This window comes from Athene noctua, chromosome 4 (assembly GCF_965140245.1).
Source record: "Athene noctua chromosome 4, bAthNoc1.hap1.1, whole genome shotgun sequence".
Classification (NCBI taxonomy): Eukaryota; Metazoa; Chordata; class Aves; order Strigiformes; family Strigidae; genus Athene; species Athene noctua.
Window position 1 is genome coordinate 4868387 of NC_134040.1, and position 23906 is coordinate 4892292.

The 23906-nt window shown below is 36.5% G+C and overlaps 1 protein-coding gene across 5 annotated transcripts in view; it reads left to right on the forward strand.

Annotated features, from left to right (window-relative positions):
* The window catches only part of CTNNA2 (catenin alpha 2), a 526704-nt gene that overhangs the window by 457159 nt on the left and 45639 nt on the right, over window positions 1-23906 (forward strand). For all 5 annotated transcript variants that reach the window (XM_074904290.1, XM_074904291.1, XM_074904292.1 and 2 more), the window contains 3 exons: window positions 98-254; window positions 3972-4172; window positions 19155-19306. In XM_074904290.1, coding sequence (XP_074760391.1) covers window positions 98-254; window positions 3972-4172; window positions 19155-19306 — 510 coding nt within the window. The remainder of the gene's footprint in view (window positions 1-97; window positions 255-3971; window positions 4173-19154; window positions 19307-23906) is intronic.

Below are 23906 nucleotides of genomic sequence, written 5' to 3' on the forward strand. Positions count from 1 at the left end.
GGGTAATGCTGTGTTTTTAACACAGTCCATATCTATTAGTTCTTTCCCTTGTGAAAAAATTTCGTCGCTCCTCATGACAAATTATTCTGTATAACAGGTAATAAATGCTGCCCTCACATTGGCCGCCAGACCCCAGAGCAAAGTAGCACAGGACAACATGGACGTCTTTAAAGATCAGTGGGAGAAACAAGTGCGAGTTCTTACTGAAGCTGTTGATGACATCACTTCGGTGGACGATTTCCTCTCTGTTTCAGGTACTGGGATCCAGGGACTCTTCTAAAAATATCCTCCTAAATTAAAGTAATGGGTCACAGCAGAGAAAAGCTGTAATTACCTAAGCAGCATTAGTCCATTAGTCCATCCCTATTGGAATGCTGATCTTCCACACTCAGTAGGAGCAACCAAGGCATGCCAATTAATCCCTGGGAGCAATGGTTAGCTTTTCACCTCCCAGAAAATAGCATCCTCTTTGTGCTTTTATTTCTCGAGTTTTGTTTCAGCTCAGGCACAAAGTAGGATTTTGGCCACCTTTTAAAAACGTATTGCAGACCTGTGACAGGCTGACAGCATTTAAAATATTGTTGGACTCCTTGTGCATCTGTAGGCAAGAGAAGGAAAGATGAACTTTCCTTACTTTGCTTTGTAGCTTCGCTCAGATCAGCTCTGTCTAAACAGTGAGGCAGATGTACCATACAGTCCTGGCCCCCTGATCATCCGTTCCAGGTTAGCAGGCCCTGAAGAGGGATAGGAGGAAGGGAAATAGTCAGATGCTGCATATCAGTCCCATCTACGTATGCTGGCAGGACATGACCAGTGTGTTGGATTCCAGAGAGCTGGGAAGCACTTCTGGGTCCCAGATTTACTGGTGTAGTAATGCAACCAAAGAGAGAGGAGTAAAGTAGTATAAGAAATAGCAAATTTTTGCAATTCTCTGATCTCACTAGGGAGGATTACAATGAAAAGCAAGTCCTTCTATTAAAACAATGTATTTTACACCTCACATGAAGAAAGGATGGAGAAGAGAAGGACATTGACCCTTTGGGTCATGGGCTTTTTCTCCATCCTCCTTGTGAAGTGCTGCAACTTGTGGCAGAGTGTATTGTTATAATATAGTTACACACAGTGAATACTGTAATGGGCAAGTGCTGCGTATCTTGTGTTAATTGTCTGCTGCAGAAAACTCAATTTTCCTGTTATGGTTTGAAAAAAGGTGAATTTCATTGTTGTGAATAAGGACATAGAATGTGCCAAGTGTGTGCTTAGCTTACTCTAATGTCACAGAAGAGCCAAACTTCAGGAGACAGCTTGGCCTTAATTTTCTGTTTCATTTTACATTCTTTTCTTTGATATTTCCTGCGGGAGAGCTGAGCACGCACACGACCAATGTGATCAAGCAATACCCGTTTATTACAACTAATTCAGCCCTTTTATAATGTTCTCCCGCACACGTGAGTAACACGCAGTACAAGTCCTCAAGATTGGACAGTTAACTCAGCCCGTGCTTTAAACCTTCTTATGATTGGATAAAATGTACCACATCAGCCTTGCCAGGCTTCCTGCCTTGTGTAACTTCCTCTTCCATCCCAACCCCTTCCGGGGGTTGTTTGTCTCAACGAGTTTCTCCCCCCTCACTCAGGGTTACATCCTTATCGCATTCTTTCTCAGGCTGAGGCTCTTATCAGTCTTGTTTTCACACAGGATTGCTCACATGTCCATTCTCTTGCAGAAAGCCCTCTAGAATCCCAACAATTTCCTAATAAAAGCTTAAGCTGTTTGAAGAAAAAATATATTTATCCTTTAAAAAATCCTTCATTTGCTTCTTTGTCCACCCTTTCATTTTGTATTGTATCCCACTATTATTAGTAATAGGGAAATGGTTTGATTTAGTATAATTAACACTCCACTGTTCAACACCACTGCTAGAGTGTTTACTGCATGACAAGAAAATGAACTCTTAGGATAAACGGGTACTTCAGAATCTGGTAGCACATAGATTTGTATTTGAGATTTGAAGCTGCCCAAACACTTTTCAACAGACCTAGTTCCATAATGAAAGGGCAGACCAAGCCATAGACTTTAGACCCAGTCCACAAGCCAAAGAAATGGCAAACTTGCTTAAATGGCCATTTATTTATTTGTATTCATAAAACCAGAAGTTATTTGAATGGGTGATGGGGGTTTTTTTGGTTGTTTTGTTTTGTTTTTTTTTTCTCAAATCATATTTTCTTCTAACATAGACCTGATTTAAATCCAAACTTTCCAAGACAGCTGAGAAGTAGTATTTCTGTTGGGATTAGATTTTTTTTTTCCCTAATACTGTCTATAGACATCTCTATTAAAAATGAGAAATCATCTCATGTATCCAGAAAGCCTGTTGCTGCCAGCCGTAAGCTTGGAGGCCTCAGCTTACACAGGATAGTTTTGTTTTTTGGATGTTAAACCAGTGAAGCATTCAAAATGGTCTAAGTGTCTCGTTAAACGTACCTCATGAAATGACACTTCCTCCTCTTCATATCAAGTGTCACATTTGATGGCATGTTTTATTAATACGGTGGCTACCAAAGGAAGGCTGACTATACTTTTAATCAGTTACTTTATATTCCAAACGCACTGTCTGTTCAAATCCATATAGCACCACTTTTAGGGCAAAATTTGGGTATGCCATGGTAAAAAAAATTACAACGATGAGGAGGAAATAGCAAAGAAATACTTTTAGCAAAGCAGCGTTTTTTAAATGTGGATAGAAAGATTTTTAGACAAAGAATTTTCCCTTTCAGGTTATTCTGATTCACAACTCAGGGGACTTTTGGTTTTCATTCAGAGTTGTTACAGTTTAAAACCTGACATCATGTAAAACATTTCTGAAACCCTCAAATGATCCAACCTTGGGATTTTTAACAGTGAAGATTAGTGTGTTGTTCTATTTTTGTGGTCAAAGACAATTAACAAAAAGCAGCTGGTGAACCGATTGATTCTGTTTTCTTTATTACTACTACAAAGAACAGCATTTCGTTTTCAGTTTAGTGGTGTCTGTGGCAGAAAGATGTTATTTTAGAGTCAATGAGTTTCTTGGAGTGAGTTTACTCAAATATGAAACTCAGTCATAATTTTATTATTGAAATGATTTTTAACTACGCTGGCTGTAGGGGAATAATGTCTGACCTAGTCAAAAATCTGCTTCATCCTTTCACATTGTACGTGAGAGTGCTACATAACCTCTGATACTGCAGCACGTGAGAGAATGGCCTGATTCTGAGCTGAGAAAAAACAATGCAGCTCCCAAAATTTCAGTAAAGCTATTTGACTTTACATCATCTGAGCAGACTCACTGTTGTCGGCTCTCACTTCAGAATATGCACAGTCACATATAATTATACTCTGTGTCATGAAAAATTCACAACTTAATCTCTAGCATAGATGGAGTAAAGGAGATGAACTGCTCATGCACAAGCTCCCTGCTTTCTACAAAGGTCATTTACTGTTGTCTTTTCAAAATGATTTATTTTCTTTTCTAACTTATTTAGGCACAAATGAACCAAACATATGAAACGTTTATGGGAATGTGTAAATTCATCTTCAGAAAATTGCCCAACTGTTTATTAGAACATTTAGATAATATTTGACCACTTTCCTTTTTTTGCACTGATTTTTATTATGCTTTCATTGCAATAAAATTCAGTGTAATGTTTGAAATTAATGAGACTTTTTCAAAGAACTACAGGTTGGTACTCGCAGTAAGGGTGAGAAGACATAGCCTAGGCCCTTTTAAATATAAATAGCACACTTGGAATTTTTACTGTTATGTGGCATACTATCACAGCATGGTATTTGTTTTGCAGACCTGGATAAGGACAGATATCAATTTTTCAACATACTGACATTTGCAGTTTACCCAAATCAGTAATCTTTGATATGAGGAAGAACGAAATGAAATGAGCCTTTTTTTTTTTTTTTTTTTTCCTACATTCTAGAAAACCATATTCTGGAAGATGTGAATAAGTGTGTGATTGCTCTCCAAGAGGGGGATGTCGATACACTGGACAGAACTGCAGGTGCCATCCGAGGCCGTGCAGCCAGAGTTATTCACATCATTAATGCAGAGATGGAAAATTATGAAACTGGAGTTTATACTGAGAAGGTTCTGGAAGCTACCAAGCTGCTCTCTGAAACTGGTAAGTTGACTTGAAATACTGTTCAATATTAAGTCACTTAAAACTTTCAGTTAGTTCTCTGAAACCTGTATCTTAGAGGGGAACCTGTGCTTGGAAACGAGGTATAAACAAGCAAATTAATGACCATGATTTTTTATTTATTCTCTATTCAATGCTACTGCAGTAGTCATACTGACAAGAGCCGTATAAGAGAAGAGATTCAGTAACCCATCAAGACTAGTCAACTTGATCAAAATTTCAATGGTTTGAGCAAATAATACACAGGCTTTTCTTTAAGTTCTTTCTGAATCAGTTGATTAGGCATTATGACTCTCTAGAAAATAATTACAAACATTACTCTGTGGTGTGTGCAGGTGAAAGTACTTGGTGATTGAAGATGTTTTTCTAAGCAAAACCATTTTTTATTGATAATGTATTTGAGTAACTGAAAATATATAACTTGATTGAAAAAAATATTAAAGTCTGCTTATAAAATATAATGGTTTTATAAAATAAATAGATTATTTAAAAAGATAAGATTCTGCTAGATGGGTAGATGGGAAAAAAAACAGTGATTTTTTTTTTTTTTTTTTTTTTTTTTTTGTAATCTGTCTTTGCATTCACAGAGCAGGGATGGGATTCAATCTAAGTGTAGGTGACTGTTTAAGCTGGTCATTTTACACTCCTTTATACTCAGTATTATCTGTTGCTGTGTGCATCTGAATTGTTCAGTGCTGGCAGTACTTCCAAGTGCTGTCATCTCAAAGCAGTGGTCTGCATTTCTTTGGATGAATCATGCTTTGAATTTCATTGACTTGATGGACTAGGTCTTCACTCGTTGTACAAGTGACCAGCTATGATATAAATGCACGTAGTGATGTCTGAAAATGTCTGAGCTGATTCTTCTCTATCTGACTGCACTTGCTCATCTGGGCTTTAAAATCATCAAGATTATTTTAGAAGGAACAAATGAGAATGCACCAGTTCAGGAAACAGCAAATGTAACATTCAGACAACCAAGCATCTCCCTATGAAACAGAAAAACAAAAACTGTTGTAGCTCTAGAAGCCCCTGTGTTCACTTTGAGAACAGGATTCAGCAAAATGAGCTAAAAAACCCATGTTGTGATGGTGTAGTATTACTTGTTGTGTTATTGTTGTCCCCAGTTTAGCATTTAGCCCTAATAGAGACCCCAAGCCCTATTTGCACAGGTAAATTCCCATGACCAAAATCAAGAAATTCTTCTTTTTCTGACCTCTCTGTGTGATTTATTGGAAATTATAGCTCACGTGTGGATTCTTGTGATTATGACTAGAAATTTGTGCCTTGAATGCCCACGATTCACTAGCCTATAGAAATTAGCTCTCACGGGCTCCTTCCTGTGAGCTATAGAGGGACATTTTTGGGGAGAGGTCAGAAATCAGTCACAGGATCTCCAGCCTATGGCACAGGCTCTCCCTGTGTACAGCTGTGTACAACTGTGTCCCATGCAACATTCATGTTCACTTTACATCTGGCTGAACTCAGAGGTTTGGCTTTTGGCCCTGTACAGCTTGAAGATAATGCTCCTTTGCTTTCTTGAAGTTTAGTTAGTCTACTAAGCATCATGTATTTTTTAGGTGGGAGAAGCACAAATAGGTCTGAAAATTGTTTTTATTCGTCCCCCTGTTTTTTACTACCCAACAAGAGATCAGTGGAATGAGTATTGTAAATGTAGCTTAACTCAAAAAGTCTATGAACTTGTATTATGAATTCACAGGAAGAGAATAAGTCGTTCAGTTTGAGATGGTAAAATATTTTGTTAGGATCTTGTGTTAAAGTTTCCTTTTGATAAAGGAGAAATTTTGAAGAATTCTTCAGATCACTAAGATTCCTTTACTAAGCAAAACAAAACATGTCTTCAGGCTTTTTATTCAGCTGAAATTTCTGACCTAATGTTCTACAAATTTTTTTTTTAATAATTTTTCAACAGAGTAACTGACAGTTATAAAACGCAGTTATATAGATCAATAATAGGCACAGTAAATATTTCCATAACTAACGCACTTTTTAGTATAATTTGAATTATAACTAAGTGTTAAAAGCTCTGGACTAACTGCATCTTGACAACATCGACTTGTTAGTGCTGGGATTCAATACCTAAGACTGAGTCCCTGTTCCTCAAAGTCAAGGTTATTAGTTAGTATTTTGTAAAATGTAAGTACACTTGTGAGTATTAAAAGAATAAAATTAAAATCTTCATATTTTAAATGTTAAGAACTAGATGTCATCTACAAATTATGCAGCAGAAGTTCAGAAGACAGAAAGGACCCAAATTCAGTGGAGCCAATATTAGGGCACAATTTCTATCTGCAGCTTTTCAGGTCATTTACAAAAGCATTGATTAATATTATTATTATTTGTCTATGATTGTTGATTAAAAAAGGTAGATTTTACTGACTTATTTTTTCCCCCTAGAATAAAGTGATGAATTCAGTATTTCAATCACCCTATGCCGTTCTGTGCCCTGCCTGTTTATACCCTGTCTTCTCCCCTAAAACTGCTCTGTCTACACATCCATCCGTGTAGCTGTGGGTATAGAGGTACAGGTATCTCTGAATGCATACATAGGTTTATATATTCATTCTGTCATCACTTTGAGATCCTGTGTAGATTTTTTCAAACACTCAGGAATGACGAGAGGAATTTATTGAGTCAGGCTCCACCCACAAATGGATATATCAAAATATCTTTGAGAAATGCAGTGATGAATGCCTTATCATTTTCATTTTTGTTCCTCCTTATTTTTAACTGAACTTTTATTTATTTTTAAATGAAGTGATTTTGAAAGCTGAAAAAAAAAAAATAGATGAGAATACAAAGGAAATAAATACATTACATTTTGTCTTCTACTTATCATTTACTTTTGACTATCCGTTCAGGAAAGGAAAGCCTCTGTTGAGCTTCCTTTTCAACGGATTTTGAGTTATACGCGTTATACAAGTAGTGGGTTTGATGCACAGATAGTGCAGAAATATGGATACACTGTTTTGAAGAGAGAAGCACTTTGCTAATGTGTTGGGGTTTTTTTTGGCAGTGGGGGAATTAATCTTTAATGGAAGCGATATTGGTAGGGTCTGAGAAATTGAAACTATGCAGAGCTTATTTTAAGAACTGGTTTCAACTTGAAGTTTTATTTCTTTGTTGTTTAATTTACAGCCTTTGGAATATATGGGGTGGGGTTTTTTAGTGTTTTAGTTCTTCCTTGCATGCACTTGACTAACCCACTGCGTTTGTAGCAAAGGACTTGGTAGAGGCTAGATTCTTATCTCTGACAGCAGTATTAGGGAGTGATGTATTGGCTAATGTCTTTTTAAATTTGGGTGCTTTTATTTCCCTTTAAAGCCAAAATAAAAACTTGACTCTCACTTGCTGACTTCCTTATGAATCCAAGATGAAAACTATAAAACCACAGAGTCTACGGGGCTTGCTGGGAACAAACACAAAGCTCATAGATTTTAGTGGATGTTAATTGTGTGTGGGAGTAAAGCAGAGATTCAGGCCGGGCTGGGATGTCAGCCCACAGATGGGAGTCAGGATCAGGCCCAGTGAGGGGAACCAGGGTCAGACACAGCCCAGAGACTGAGGCAGGGCTGTGCTGATGGCTCCTGCTAAATGTTATATCAGTTTTTGGCATTCGTAGAAAAACATGAAATTGTCCTGCTACAGATGGCTCATGAAAAGGAAAAGGAAGGAGAGGAGGGTGGAAAGGAAGAGAGGAGAAAGAAAAGATTGAAAGAAAGGAAAAAGGCACAAAGCAAGGGGAGTAATAGAAAACAGCACTCGATTTCTGTTTGAATATCGAGCTCTCTCACACTGCTCAGCCCTGTCCGAGCCAGGCTGAGAGTGTGACCTTGCCTTTAATAAAGAGCAGCTCAAAGTCTACTCAGCAATTGCTTGAGAAACTGTAACAACTGAAGGGAAGAAGCGTGAGTTTCTAAACAAGCAAAAATAATTGTCCTTAGAAAGGAATCAAGTAACAGGCAATGAGGTTGAATATTATTTTTCAAGATTTCTGAGGTGCAAGGAGGGGAAAAGCATTCTTTAAAAGTTGGAGGGTTGATCCTAAATTGGGAAAACTGGAATAGTCTTTGCAGGGTTGCAATGAAAGGGAGTGAATGGGAAATGAAGGAGAAAAAAGTAGAACAAATGGGGCCAGAACTGCCTGGGAAAGGCTGTGAAAACTTCCTGATATATATATATATTTTTTTTTTCCTTTAGCTTGCATTAAGATGTTTGGAAACAGTCCTGGAAGAGCAAGTACTGTAGTACTTGGGTTACTCATTCCTGTGAAGGACACTGGAAATTTCAAATAATCTGATTCAAACCCAAAATTTGAGTTTCAGCTTTTAGCACGGTTTTAAAATATCCTAGTAACTTTGTAACTAGCTGTTTTTTAGCAGGTCACTCTCTGGCTTCTCTTTTGACTCAAATTTTTTATTTTGCCTTTATCAGAACGAACAAAAGTTGAAAATCAGCACTACTGGCAATTCAGCAATAAGCCTGTGAGAGTTTTATCAGTGTGAGTAGGACAAACTTTAAAGATATTTATCACTAGGAAAAGGCAGCTCAATGATATTATCAAAGCTAATACTAAAATGTGGTAAAGATGGATTTTTCAGCAGTGATATGAAGCAAAACAAAATGTGGAAGCAAGAAGATGAATTTAAGCATAGCTGTAATCAAAAAGAACCACCAACATATTGAAACTGAGGGAGAGCTAAAAATTGCAAAATGAAGCCTATTTAAAAAATAAATGATGTTAAATTCATGTTTTATGGGAGTTTCAGGTAGTTATAATCCAACTTATGGATACCATCATCCTGAGAACATGAGATCGTTTATCCAGGAGTTTTGATGAAATGATGATTTTTATTCTGCAAAGCACTGTAACATTTTATTTGAAGTTTTGCTAAACTGAAATCCAAAGGTCAAGGTATCACCAACAAAAAACATTTAATGCATTATTAAAAAAAAAAAAAAAAAAAAAAAAAAGGTATTTTACAAAAGGACCAGAGAATACCTAACATTATGTTCCACTAGTGTTTCGTTTGATCCAAAGAATTTGTAACCAGAGTGCGTTCAGTGTGCAGGGGAATACGGTAAGAAATCATGTAAAATATATTTTTAAATACATGAGATGTGTGAGAGATTAATAAATCACTACAGCTTAAAAATTATTTCTTGTTCTCTCCACTTTTAGAGTTTAAAAATAAAATGTACTACTAAAGGAGAATATAACAAAACTGATTTAGATTTTCAAAGGCTCTTCATAAAGTCCTGCACACACATCTGTTTGGAGAATGGGTAACCATGGAGTGAGTGTTAAGGCCTTTGATGGATTAAGAGCTGGTTACAAGGCACAAGAAAAGCATAAATTGCCGTTACTCAGCAGGCAAAAAGATAAATTCTGTGATGTTTCAGGGGTCAGTGCTGTGGTTGGTGTATAATGTATTCGTTAACAGGTGAACAGATACAAGCAAAATTTTCCAAAAGGAAAATGCTGGTTTGGCTGGTGGGATTGGGGGTTTTCCTTATCAGAAAGACAACACTAAAAGATAATTTTATTTAATTTCTCTAGGTTAATGGAACATTTTAAACTATATAATCTACACTGACAGAAAGGCTTTGAGCTAATTCATCCTCTCAGAAAAAATATGGCATCGTTATGGGCAGCTGGGCAAAGATACCTTCTACATATGTATCGGTGTTTAAGATGTTAGCCTGTACTTGAAGGAGAATATTCACTGAATGCCCCAAATAGTTGTTTCAGCTTTGATCTCCAAAACCTAATAGTCTTCCAGAAATTAAAAGTCAAGATAAGGATGATAAAATTAAAGAATGCAGGGATTTTGAGGCAAATTAAGTCCAGAAGAGTTTAAAAAGACTAGGCTTATCTGTTTTGAACGTGCCAGACACCTTAAATAATGAATAGTAAGTTACTGTAATAAAGTGCCTATTTTCATAAACCATTATTACTTTGTTGCTGAACAGATTTTTTTTTTTTCTCAAAAACATCTTCTGTTCTTAAAAGCCATTTTTTAAAGTAAAAAGTATGGTTGTGGGGGTAGAAAAAAAATTATAGCAAGTCTAGAAAATATAGGCAGCAAAATTCAGTGAATATTGACTAGCTCCAACAGAATGTTTTGTGAATATAAGTGTGAATTGTACAATAATCTTTTAAAATAAAAACACTGGCATTCCTTGCATCCCCTTGCCTACACACACCTACGTACAGATCTACACAAACTTATAACTAAAGCCAGAAAGGGTGTTTTGCTTTTGTTATATAAGCCACTTCGTGTCCAACAGCATGCAACTGTTTTCTTGAGGGGATTTTTTGGAGAGCTGCAGCTAGCTTTTATCTGAAATATTAACCTGAAGGGAGTTCTGTTTAGTAGTAATAATATTTTGGGGGTACTCACTGTATGTAGTCTTTGTTCGTACAAGTAGGCAGGAGAATGAGTGAGACGTTTGAAATTGGTGAGACACATCTGTCCCTGCAGCCATCATTTATTATCTTTTGTACTCTTTGTGATGTACCCTTTCATTACATGATTGCCTACTACGCTGGCCATGGGGCACCTCCCTGCAGACACTGCTTACCTTGGTTCTCCCCTGACATTTTCTCTCTCTGCAAATGACAATTCAATCAGGACAAAGTTTGAAAGTTTGGGTTGGTTTTTTTTTTTTCTTTTTTATGTGTCCATATCTCACAATACTTGGTAATGTAACTCCAGACATCCCATTAATTTCTCTTAAAGTACAGCTCACCTGTAGTGCACTCGAGCAAATCCAAAATTTCCTGGAAGTGCTGCATTACCATGTCTATACAGAACAGTTGTATATACCCACAGACAAAGTAGGAGCCTTCTGTGAAATGCCAGAAGAGTTATTTAACATGAATGGGGCAAAGGGTCAGCACTTGGCCATAAATTCAAGGCACCCTGAGAACATTGGGTTTACAGTCCATGGCTAAATCAGTGATGCAGTGTATTGGCGGTGAAGGCTGATTCTTCTTAAAAGTCTTGTGTTTGCTGCAAAATGCTGTAGGATATTCATTCTTTTGCATCTATCCTTTAACCATTTCATTAGGGGAAAAATGAATCAGTAAACATCCAGAAGAGAAAACATGGTCTTGTGCTTTGGATAGTGATGTTTCATCCTTTCCTATACCACAGCACTTAAAGCATCATGCTGCAAATTTTGCCCTCATTTTGCTTTCCCTCTTTGCCGAGTGACCAATGTAGACGCATAGGGTTTCATACCCAGGATTCACATTTTTAATGATGAGTATTTAGGTGTAACAAAAGTCTCTGAGCACCATGAAAACCCAATCCAGTGATGTGAAACACAGACATAATTATGGGCATTTCTTCATCCATGACAACCAAAATATTGTTAATATATGTATGTGTATGCATGGTATGTCTATACATAATGTGTGCTACAGTGATACCTAGATGGAAACATACATCAGGCCAAGCAAAAAATATTTACATCAAATCTGCTTCTCAGAAAAACAGTTGGTCTAATACTGTCACCTTACATAACAAAGCTAGTGAAGGTTCTGGAGCACAAGTCTTATGAGGAGCAGCTGAAGGAACTGGGGTTGTTTAGCCTGGAGGAAAGGAGGCTCAGGGGGGACCTTATCACTCTCTACAACTCCCTGGAAGGATGTTGTAGCAAGATGGGTGTTGGTCTCTTCTCCCAAGTTACAAGTGCTAGGACAAGAGGAAGTGTCCTCAAGTTGTGCCAGGGAAGGTTTAGACTGGATATTAGGAAAAATTTCCTCACCGAAAGGATTGTCATTCATTGGAACAGTCTGCCCAGGGAAGTGATTGAGTCACCATCCCTGGAAGTATTGAAAAGACGTGTAGATGTAGTGCTTGGGGACGTGGTTTAGTGGTGGCCTTGGCAGTGTCAGGTTAACAGTTGGACTTGATCATTAAAGTATTCTACGATATATTGTATAATTTTTCATTAGAGTTTTATAAAGCTTTTTCTTTTTAATTAGCAATATAATAATCATGACTGAAAAGTTATGATATAAGACTACGGCTTAAAAGGCATTTTATTAAATATTTAGAATCTTCTGACAAGGCATTTAGACTTCTAGAAACAGACTGAAAGCTATATAAGGTGTTATGTTTGATTTGCTATTTATCTTTGAAACTAAATTGAGAAACTGTGCTGCCTTTGACAGAGTATGTCAGATATCCTATAAGGATTATTTTTTAGATACCTCTTTAAAATAGTTACACTTCACAGTAGGCTGTGTTTTTTCCTCAGTTAAGTAAATTAATGGATGAATAAAATAAATAAGTAAATCCTAGAAAAATTTCATCCAGAATTTTCAAGCTATAACTGTGAATTTCCTATACTAAAACCTTTTAAATCTGGATAATAGCTGAGCTTTTTTCATAACAGGGCATGATTTTTTTTTTTTTAATGTAGTGTGCCATTCATGGATATTTTTCTTTATTTCTCTTTCCTGATAAACCTTGGTTTACAATGTTGCCAATCATTCTGGATATTTTTTTGGATTTATGTGACATACATGACTGTGATGGTTAGAAGCACACACTCTCTGCGTGAGATATTCAGGGATCCTTCCTTCAACTTCTAGCAGTGTAGTGGTCCAAACCTTTAGACTGCCATGACATTCTTGAATAATTTTACCCAAATCAGACCAGATTTTTACAGCCGCTTAAGGCCTATTTCGAACAGGTGATTGACACATAACTTGTCTAGTCTCTATGGACATGGCATAGGGAAAATCAAATTTCTGAAAGACAACTACAAGTGCTTAAATGAATGCAGACCTACCAAGTGCTAGCCAGAGGGCAAAGCTGAATCCACCAGGGTATATGAGATCAGTCATTTCTCTGGAGCTCAAGCATCTGGTTTGTGTGAGGACAGTCTGACTCCAGAGAAGCTCTGGTCTTTGAGAAGGGTGATTCCCTTGGATCCAAAGCCCTGGATACTAGAAAGCATCAAGCAAGGACTTGTCTCTTTAAAACGAACTTCTAAGAAGTAGCTCTGTTGATGCCTTTCAGAAATAACCTTCTGGCTAGAAAAATGCCCCAAAGATTAGATCTTTGAGAACCCTTCAGTTCCAGTGAGATTTAAATAGAAAATACCCACTTGCTCAGCCAGTACCCTCCTGGGCACCCTTCTGATTTAGGGCCACAAGTGTTCTACGGTGTGGTGCAAGAATGGAATTGATATATGCCTAAACTTGGTTCACCAAAGCAGACTCTGGCCTAAGCCAGTCAACGTGAACTTCTTCCTTAATGTAGTGGTGATTAATTGTGTAATGGAAGCATCTATTGCCTTCCATTTGGTACAGGGATACATCGATGTCTAACTTTGAGATGTATGAAGTAGGATGAAACCAGCCCAAGTTTCCTAACTCCCATTGATATCACTAAGAACTGGAAACATGTGCACCTGGAAGGACCTTGTCCTTTATTACTTTTTTGTGACTTAATTACCCCTTTCTAGATTTCTGTACATTCACATCTACTTAAGGTTATAAAGAATTCAAGTTCTGAAGTAATAAGGCCGTACAAGTGCATTAAATCATTTAATCTTGCATGTTAATGAAAAAATATTATAATGCTATGAACAGTAAAGCCCAAATATTTTTAATTCTTTATCTCAATAATTTTATTATGCAACCTAACTTCTCGCTATCAGTGATCTTATTGTTCCTGTATCACTAAATAAGAAATTGCAGCTGTTTTTAAGCACAAACATTGCAGTAAAAATGGATTGTCATAGGAGAGAAAGTTAATAGAGAATATATTTTTTGAAAACAGATAATCACTTCTTAATTTTAATATGTGGGAGATATGGGTGGGGTGAGAGAAAAACAAGAAAACCTTTCAATAATGTATTGTCCGTATGGAGCAGAGTAGTTCACCAAATAATAAAGTGCGTATCAAGGCATGAATCCACCCATGGTGATGTGCTAGTTTTCTGTTATACTGATAATAGAAAAAAAAAAATAAAAATCAATAGATGAAATAGAAGTCATTTTTAACTTTGTTGTTTCCCAGTTTTTCACCAGCAGCTGTTCAACCTAGATTTTGTTGGCAGTGATCTTACTTTCAGTGCCGTTGAAAACTCATCTACAGAAAGGTTTTAAAATCTTTATTTGTTAGAATGACAAAGTCAGTAAATTGGAAGTGTTGCTATTAACTTGGGACCTGATTCTGTCAACATTTACGCAGGTGCCTAATTAATTCATGTAGTTAGACTGAGAAATGTTAATGGATCACATTTTTCAGTCTTAAGTACATGCATAACTGTATTCAAGACTCACTAAGAAACCAGTATTTAATTTTTTCCCAAAAGTATTGATTTGTTCCCGAATCTGAAATTCATAGCCAATCTCTCTGTACACAATAATAAAGCATCCTCTGATGCATTTACAAGTTTTGACTCCAGATACAGATTTTAGGCCTTTGCCTGAATTTTGCTTGTAGCTCTTTCACTGTTGAAATAAGAATATCCTTTGTACAGTAAATGACAGATAAGAAAAACTGGAGGTTTTGTGGGTGCAACTGTATTAGGTATTTCCCCATACATCACTGTCATGGAGCTCCTCAAGTGTAGCCCAACAACCTTATCTGTTCTTAAATCAGTTTCTAAAAATTTTACTGCATAAAATAACAACATATGCTTAGAGAAGTTATAAGTAATAGCATCTTATTCATTTAAGATATTTTTCCTTGCTTCTATAACCAAAAATGAACACTGATGTAAAAAAAAAAAAAAAAAAAAAGGCAAGCAATTCATAATATAATTTAATAGCTATTTCCATTTTGAAACAGCAGATAATGTTCACATGTAATAATGTAAATCAAGTACCAAATTATAGCCAGGTCTGCAAGGTCTAAATTGTTGAAAGAAGCTTTCAGATTCAGTTGGCAATCACCGTGGTAATAATACATGTGGTCAAGAATGAGTACCTCATGTTCACCAGAACAAATAAAATGTAACTTCCAATCTCCTCCCTATGGCCTGATGCTTATGAATCTGCTCCTGCTCCTTCCTGAATGAACACAATCATTCTGTTGGCAACGCTGTAAGAAAAATTACTTCAATCCAGAACATCATTGGTGTAAGGCTTCACTGGCTGACCTGAAGGACTTTAAATTTTAGGTAGAAAGGGAGAAAATCCCATATAGAAAGAATATGGAAAAATATGGGAGATCCTGTCATCTTTTGACACAGTATTCAAGGTGCAGCCTCAGTGGTGTCGAGAGGGCCAATCCCTTCCATAGTCCTTCTGGCCTCACTATTTCTGATACAAGCCAGGATGCCATTGGCCTTCTTGCCCACCTGGGCACACTGCTGGCTCCTGTTCAGCCGGCTGTCAACCAACACTCCCAGGTTCTTTTCTGCCAGGCAGATTTCCATCCACTCTTCCCCAAGTCTGTAGTATTGCATGGGGTTGTTGTGATCCAAGTGCAGGACCTGGTGCTCATCCTTGATGAATCTCATACAATTGGCCTTCCCCATTGATTCACCCTCTGCAGAGCTTTAATACCCTCAAGCAGATCAACACTCCCACCCAACTTGGTGTCATCTGCAAACTGACTGAGGGTGCCCTCGATCCCCTTGTCCAGATCGTTGATAAAGATATTAAACAGGACTGGCCCCAGTACTGAGCCCTGGGGAACACCACTTGTGATTGGCCACCAAGGGGATTTAACTCTATTCACAACTGTTTGAGTCCACACATCCAGCCAGCTTTTTACCCAGCAAAGACTACGCCCATCCAAGCCACCAGCAGATTAGGAAAGGGCAGGAATCTCCAGGAGAATGCTGTGGGAATCAGTATCGAAGGCTTTACTAAGGTCTAGATAGACAACAGTCACAGCCTTTCCCTCATCCGCTAAGTGGCTCACCTTGTCCTAGAAGGAGATCAGGTTTGTCAAGCAGGACATTTCGTAAAGTCGTAAAGCTGTGTTGACTGGGCCTGATCACCTTTTTTTTTTTTTTTTTTTTTTTTTTTTTTTTTTTTTTTTTACAAAAAGGTTTTCACATATTTCTTGTACACATTCTACAAAAATCTCGGTCAGGCAATTAAAAAATGGGCATACTACTCCAACTAGGGCCTGACTGTGCAACTTGTTAGTATCTTCTCTCAAGTCTTTATATATCGTAATAATTCTAGATTGATGTTTGCCATTTTTCACAATAGGATCACGTTGTTAGACACATTGTAAGAATCTAGCTGATATATCTTTCTGTTTTGACAACATAACACAAGTAATTATTCCTTGAGATGCTTTTTCTCGTGAGTTCCACATCCACCTTATACTAATTTCTTTTACGTTTCCTTTGTTTAGCTTCTAAGAATGTCATATGTGGCCATGTCAAAAAATCTCACCAAAGTCAAGCATTATCATATCTAGAGCTTCCCTCAACCCACGTTAGCTGCCCTGTCAAGGAAAATGTGGTAATAGCTGAATTCAGTGAACGTATTTTGACAATTCTATTTCATGTCTGACATCTGCTCATTATTTACAAGATAATGAAACATTAATTGTTTTACATCATGTTTCATTTTCTTTCTGGGTACTGAAATTATGCTGAATATCTTTCCTCTCTACCTTTATATAAATAGAATATGTGCTTTTTCTTTCTCTAAATCGAATTTTCACTGTTAATATATTTCTTGAGTTCTCTGAGATGGTTCAGAAATTGCTTTGATTATTTTCTTAAGAACTGCAGGATAAATTTTACTATGCTCTGTTAACTTGAAGACATATTTGATAGATACATCTCCTTATGTTTAGGTAGATGTTCTCCAAACTGCCCTTTTCTAATTCAGGTCTATTGCACTTAATTATATTAAATACCTGACCACCTCTGCTGTTCAGGAAATTCTAGACAGAAATTGGAGGACCCTAAAAGGCCTCCTTTTTGTTGTCATTTTTTCATCTCTGGCATTACTTGTTTTATCCCCATGACCTGAAAAAAAAATTATTTTTTTTTTTTTTATGCTTTATGTTTACTTGTTTGCATTGTGTTTTTAATGATTGCTTTTTGATTTTCAGGTTAAAGACTTCCTTATGCAATCATATTAGTTTCCTACTACACTTTCAAGAGTTCCATTAATTAAGATAATTTGATATATGCATTTATTAATACTCTTCCCAAAACTTCCAGCTCTCTCAAATTCCTTTTCTAATTAAAATGTTTCCCTTCAACCTAACAATGTTTTGTTAATGTTTACTTTGTCTATTGTTGCTGTCACTTTTTCCTGTTTTCTCCAATATATCCCAAGCACTTATGATACTTATTGAACATTATCTTCATGAAAGATACAATTCTATTCTTTCATTTGTGTACGCAAACAACATATGTGTGTGTGTGTGTGTGTGAGTATATAGGCAGAATAAACAAGATTTGAATAGATATATCCTCTTAAAGCGTTCCCCATTAACATCCAGTGAGTGATACTTGAAAGCCAGAAACAGAAAGGTTGAACTTATAGTTGCTGCCACTTGTTCTTCAAAATGTGAGCTAGTCTTGAATCATGTTTTTTTGTGTTTTTCTTTTAAATCAAATGGTAAGAAAGAGGCATAAAACATAGTCTTTATTATGAGTAAAGTATATTTAAGGATATGTAGTCAAGAAGAAAAAATGGTGAAAGTTAATTCCTAGGAAAGATTGTCACTGCTCTTGGTAAAAATGACACTGGAAATTCCCCTTTGTATTCATCAGTTGAGATCAGACTACCAAAAAGTGTATTAAAGATAGGGTCTAGGGAAAAGTTGATAAAGAAATGTAATATTAAAGCAAGAAAGGCACTGTCTTAGGGATCATCTTTCAATTATTGTGCCAAAAGACAATGTTATGTGTTTTGGACACCTAGATTGTAGAAGGCAGCAAATAGTAAAAATAATGTGAATATAATGAAAATATGGCTGTCTATAAATCTTAAATTTGACCCAAGTTCTGGTTATAAGAATTAATCCCATTGGATTTTTTATCCAGGTTTTTAATGAAGGATTGATTCTAAATGTCCTGTAGGATATCGGAGCCCAGTCCTCCAATATTAATGTTAAAATATTGAAGAATAAGAGTAACTAAGTACAGGAGCGTAGCTTCATTGTAATTAGTGGGACCTGATGTTTATGTTTCTGCTTGTAGGATTTGGGTTTAAGTTGTTAGAGGACTGATTTGGGGGAACGTTTATTTTTCTGCATACATGTTATGCAGAAAGGGATTATACCTTCAAAGTAATCCTGTATAAAATTTGAAGAAAAGCCTCTTGGTACTTCAAGGAATGTCTTTAAACTATTTACATAAGTAGTAAATAATTGCCTTAAGATATGTATTTAAAAGGCTCATACCACAGTTTATAATAGTGTTAGTTAATATCTGTGGCTATTTTTTGTGTTATGTATGTGATAATAATGAAGAAACAGAAGGTTCATTTATGTACCTTCACAAAAGTAATTTACCAGATTTTACATTTTGTCCTGTATACTATTATTATTATTCAATATGAGCTAGACTGCATTTAGTTACCTAAATTAGTAGGCATAATGGCTAAATTTTGCTTTGATCATTTGGTATAATGTGTACTGTGCTCATTACAAGTTGTAAAGGTTTTTAATGTACTTTACTGATAGCTCAGATATCTTGCAGTCTTTTAAAAGTTACTAAATCACACTTTTTAAAGGAAGTTTTACATTCTTTGTTGTGCTATTGGGGGAGAGAACATGAAGATCGCTATGTTCATGCTGTCAGAAAATGTGCCAGAGCTCTGCATGTGTAGACTCAGTACAAACCCACACCATGAGCTTTCCTCGATCTTGAAATTATAACACCACTATGTACCATGTCTACTGGAAAGTATTTATGCCCAAGGGCAGGTGAAAAATGTTCACGAAATAAGGTGTCTAATCTTATTGCCTTTCATTTTGTTTAATCTAGTTATGCCACGTTTTGCTGAACAAGTTGAGGTTGCCATTGAAGCTTTGAGTGCGAATGTCCCACAGCCATTTGAAGAGAATGAGTTCATAGATGCCTCCCGCTTGGTTTATGATGGAGTTCGTGACATCAGGAAAGCTGTTCTGATGATAAGGGTATGTAAGGCACCTGGGAAATAAAAGTTGGGATTTACAGGAAAGTATCACATTGGATGAGAGGAATATAAAAGCTTCTTGGAATCAACTTTATTTCAAAATAAGCCAGAAAAGCTTGACATTGAAACAAGTATGAAACAAAAGTATGTGCAGCAAAAAAGAATTTGTAAGTAAAGGGATGAGGGTATTTCAGGAGATGAACCACAATTAATCTGTAGGAGAAGATTTGATACCAACTGCCAATAGGTGCAAACTTCATCACTGTTTCCATAGTACGATCATTAATTTGCTAAGATCTTCAAAGTTTGTTTAGATTGTTGTGGTTTGGGCTTTTTTTTCCTAATGTATGTGTGCTGCCTAGGATATGAGGTAAGTCTGGTTAAAATCTGAATGAATAAATAAATTATCTTGCTGCTCCAGTAAGCCTCTGCAGGGATGGTTTTGAATGTTTACTGAGGTAAAGAATGTGTTATTTCAGCGTTGACTAACCAGTTGATTCATTTTGCTTAGGCATCTTTTAAAAAAACCCAACCAAATAAATAAATTAAAAAATTAAAAAAAAAAAAAAAAACAAAAAAAAACAGAACAATATAATTAGTGTAAGAGTAGATACGTGTCTTGCTTTTCAGTGTAGTCCACAGTCAACTTAAAAAAAAAACCCAAAAAAAAACCCCAAACCAACAAACAAAAAAACACCCAACCAACCAGGAAAAAAAGCCCAAATAACAAACCAAACCTGGTTTGGATATCTCTTCAGCAATTGAAACTTTTATTTGAAAACTAAATTACATTGAATCCACCCCAGTGAAAGCCACGTGCAAATAAAGCTGTGGTGAAAATCACAGGGAAAACTTATGAAGTAAATAATAGTTCTAAAACAACTCATCCCTTGGACTGAACAGGGAGCATACACTTGTGGTTATATTATGGCTCCGGTGTAAGACTTCAGGCAGTTGGAGCACTCCAGAATAGCTTCATTTGAGTCACCTGTCATTGTGGATTAACATTTACGGAAAAAGCTTTAGACGGGCTTAATTTTATAACTGCAAAACATAAATTCCATTCCTGTACCCAGTGCTAACCTCAGGTAGCCTGAATTATAGTCGTGACTGATGACAGGGGCAAACGCATCCTGTTTTCTGGGTCTGCATCATTGGGGTATTTGCAGCTCCTCTGGGCTGGGATGAAAATGAAAGATCTGCCTAGTCAAGGATCTCCATTTTTCCTTTGGTTATTCACCTCCTTAGGCTGTAATGGCAGTCCCCAAATTTCTCTTAGGACAAGAACCACTTCTAAGCACATTTTAATCTTTTATAGTTTTTCATGAGTCATTTTAAATTGCTTCATGAGACACAATCATCAGGTGGGATCTGCTATAGACCCACGCTTTCCTATCCTCTACACAGAGTTCTGGCTTCCAGCACACCCCTGTACATCCCAGTTGAACCACAGAGGCTGCCATGAGACTGTCCATACTAGGCGAGATGTTTCTGCTAAGCACAAAATACCATTTACAATTCTGGAGTCACATTCACTGATTTCATTGCTGTTTTACTGTTAACTACTGGCTTGGAAAGCTGATCAGCATGCAGGCTTTGCAGTCTCCTTAGAAACATTCCAGAATACTTTTGCAATTGTATTACTACTACTTTCCGCTCCTTGTATGATATGATTTAATGAATTCTGCTTACCCAGATTAGGAAGAGGTATTTTTGAATTCAGACAATTAACTTATTTATGGAGCTAAATGTAGTATTCCTTACCCAGGCAGAGAACTAAAGCACATAAATGGACTCATTATCCTTGCAAGTTAACTGGGAAAATCCACATATATAAATTTATGTAGACCAGAGTTTGCTGAATCAGAACGTTATTTTCTGTAGAAAACAAAATTAGTTTCAGTTTGAGACACTTTTTAGCATTCCCATCCAAACATCTCACATTTAAATGGAATGCATAATTAAAAGGTGAGGCATTAAGCTATAAAAGATGGCCTTTAGAATATTTTTGTCTATTAATCCATCAAATCTCATGTACCCCTTTAATGCAGTCTGTAAAGCTTCTTGCAGAATTATTAAAAAAAAAAAAAAAAAAAATCATTGCAAACTTTTTAGAGGATCTGACACAATCATTTTCAGGCAGTAATTGTTCATGTGCGTGCCATGAAAGACTGAATTTGTCTCAGATGATTCTCTCATTCTATAGAGGAAATAAAAGCACTTCTTAAATTAATTTTTGTTGGTATTATTACTTCAAGTAAGCTGGAGGGAAGGGGGATAATCTCTATTATTCTCTTTTCCCAAGAAAAGGAGATTTTATTATCCCCTATTGGAGGAGAAAGAAGACTCATTTTTGCATTGAGGACGATTATTGTGATCTATACAGAAGAAAAGACCTCTTTCACAACTTAGGAAGTAGTATAAATAAATTTAGGAGTATAATTATAGAACCTAAAAATAAGATCGAAAATAATAACTGAGTTCCAACATAGTTTCTATTACTGCGTAGGGATCAAATTACACTTCGGGTTTTTTCATAGCTACTTAAGAAATTCCCTCAGTTATTAGACAGAAACCCTCTCTACAGTGAGAAAGAATCACAATGACACTTCTTCTCATTTTTATCTACCTCTAAGGCCAATCTTATTTTTTCACGCATGGCCTTTGCTGTTGGCAACCTTGCCGTTAGCTGCATCTACGTTAGCTTTAGTGTTACATCTTTTTGGATCAGGAGTGCACTTTTGGAGCCAGTCTCCAGTTCTTCCGTCTTGTTGTGTTTTAGTTCAAATTCCAGAGTAGTCCTAGAGCATATAAACTTGATTGTTTGGGGTGATCCTGGAAGATGTGCTCTAGGAGCATCTTAAATGCACGTCTATTCTATTCTAGCAGTAAGGGACTTTCAGTCCATGGGAGAAGGCTACAGAGAGTCTGAATAAAAATGAAACGAAGGTAGCGCATATGTGGGGTCCTGAACCCCAGCAGTTTGGATCTATAGATGCTCTTCTACTCTTCCACACTTGCCAGTGTAGGCTTAGCCGTGATCACCTATGGGGAGGCCACTGTGGTGAAATCCAAAGCGCTGCCACGTCTCAGATCCTCTGGGAAACAAAACTTGGCGCAGAATCCCATCACCTTGTTAAACAGACTATCTCTGAAAGGTGTTATGGGGTCCATTGTCTACACTGACGGCCTATTTCTTCTCAAGTTGAGTTTAAAGTGTTAGATTTTATTGTAAGTCTTTAAACAGCTGAAGACCTGCCGTGAGAGAGGTTCTCTGACTTTGCCACTCAGATGCTGCTTGCAGCACCTCAGTCACTCGGGCTGCAACTGCCTTTGTACTAAAACAAATGTACAGAATACCATGGAATTGAATAGAAACGCATATTACAAAGGCTTTTTTTTCTCCTTAGCTTTTAGTATTAGGGGTATTTTCATGGTAAAAAAAGGGGGACTATCTTTTCAGTCTTTCCTGTCACTACAAGGCTAGCTTGACTTGGTGCTCACAGTGCTTAAATTCTTATAATTGCATCTTACAATTTTTAAGCGTGTACAGCGCTATAGCATAGTGAGTCTTCTGTCTTCATCAAGTATATTTGAGTTGGTGAAATATTAAACAAATAGCATTTATAAATCTATATGCCATTGTATGTTGATACATGCATAATTCACATCTTTATACTGCAGTTACAAAAGATAAAATTATATTGATGGAAGATATTTTGTTTACAGCAAGATCTTCAGTCTATCAGTCAGAGAGATATTTAAAAAAAATATTCCAGTGACTGAGAGCTGAAAGTCACCAATTTCATATTAGAAGTAAAGCATTTATCTTAAAATAGAAAGTATATATTTACTGGGTGATTTATCTGGGATTGTGAAAGATTCTTCACTGAGAGACTTCATCTGAAGTAGATGAATGAAATGAAGAATATGCTCTGTGTGTAGCAGAGATACTGTATTTGAAAAAAATTAGTCCTGGGAAGTCTTACAGCCTGTGCTACAGAAGAGACAGACTACGAATTATGAAAATTGTCATTTTTTCCACTGAAATAAATGAGTTCATAAAATCTATTCGTTTTAAAAATTACTCTAGCACCTTCTGCCACTGGTGGTTGTCAAAGTTCTGTTTGGGAGCTGTCTCCAATCTCAGATCCATGATTCCTACATTCTTTGACCACAGGTCCAGGTGTCTGCAAGGCTGATTCAATCTTCTGTCTTCCAAAGCAGATAAATTAAGTTCCAGACTTTGTTGTCTTGGAAACTAGGTTTTAAACACTGATGTCCTGTTGTTCAGTAAAATTAGAGTTGTTATGGTATGTTTAGAAGGCCCTGCTAAGAGTGAAAATCAAGGTACTTCAATATATTATTTCTCTTTTATAAGTTTGTATCTAAACAAATAGGAGACCCTATTATACATGAGCTACATCTCCAAGATAAAGCAAAGGAGCAAGAGTGAAAAGCATGGGACATGTTTAAAATATCAGCATACAAATAACAGTTAATTACTGTTCTTAATAAAAAATGTAGTTATTTTTGGAAAATTAGGATGTTAAATTCACCACACTTGGAATACTTTAAGAGAGAGAATCTGAAAGTTAGTT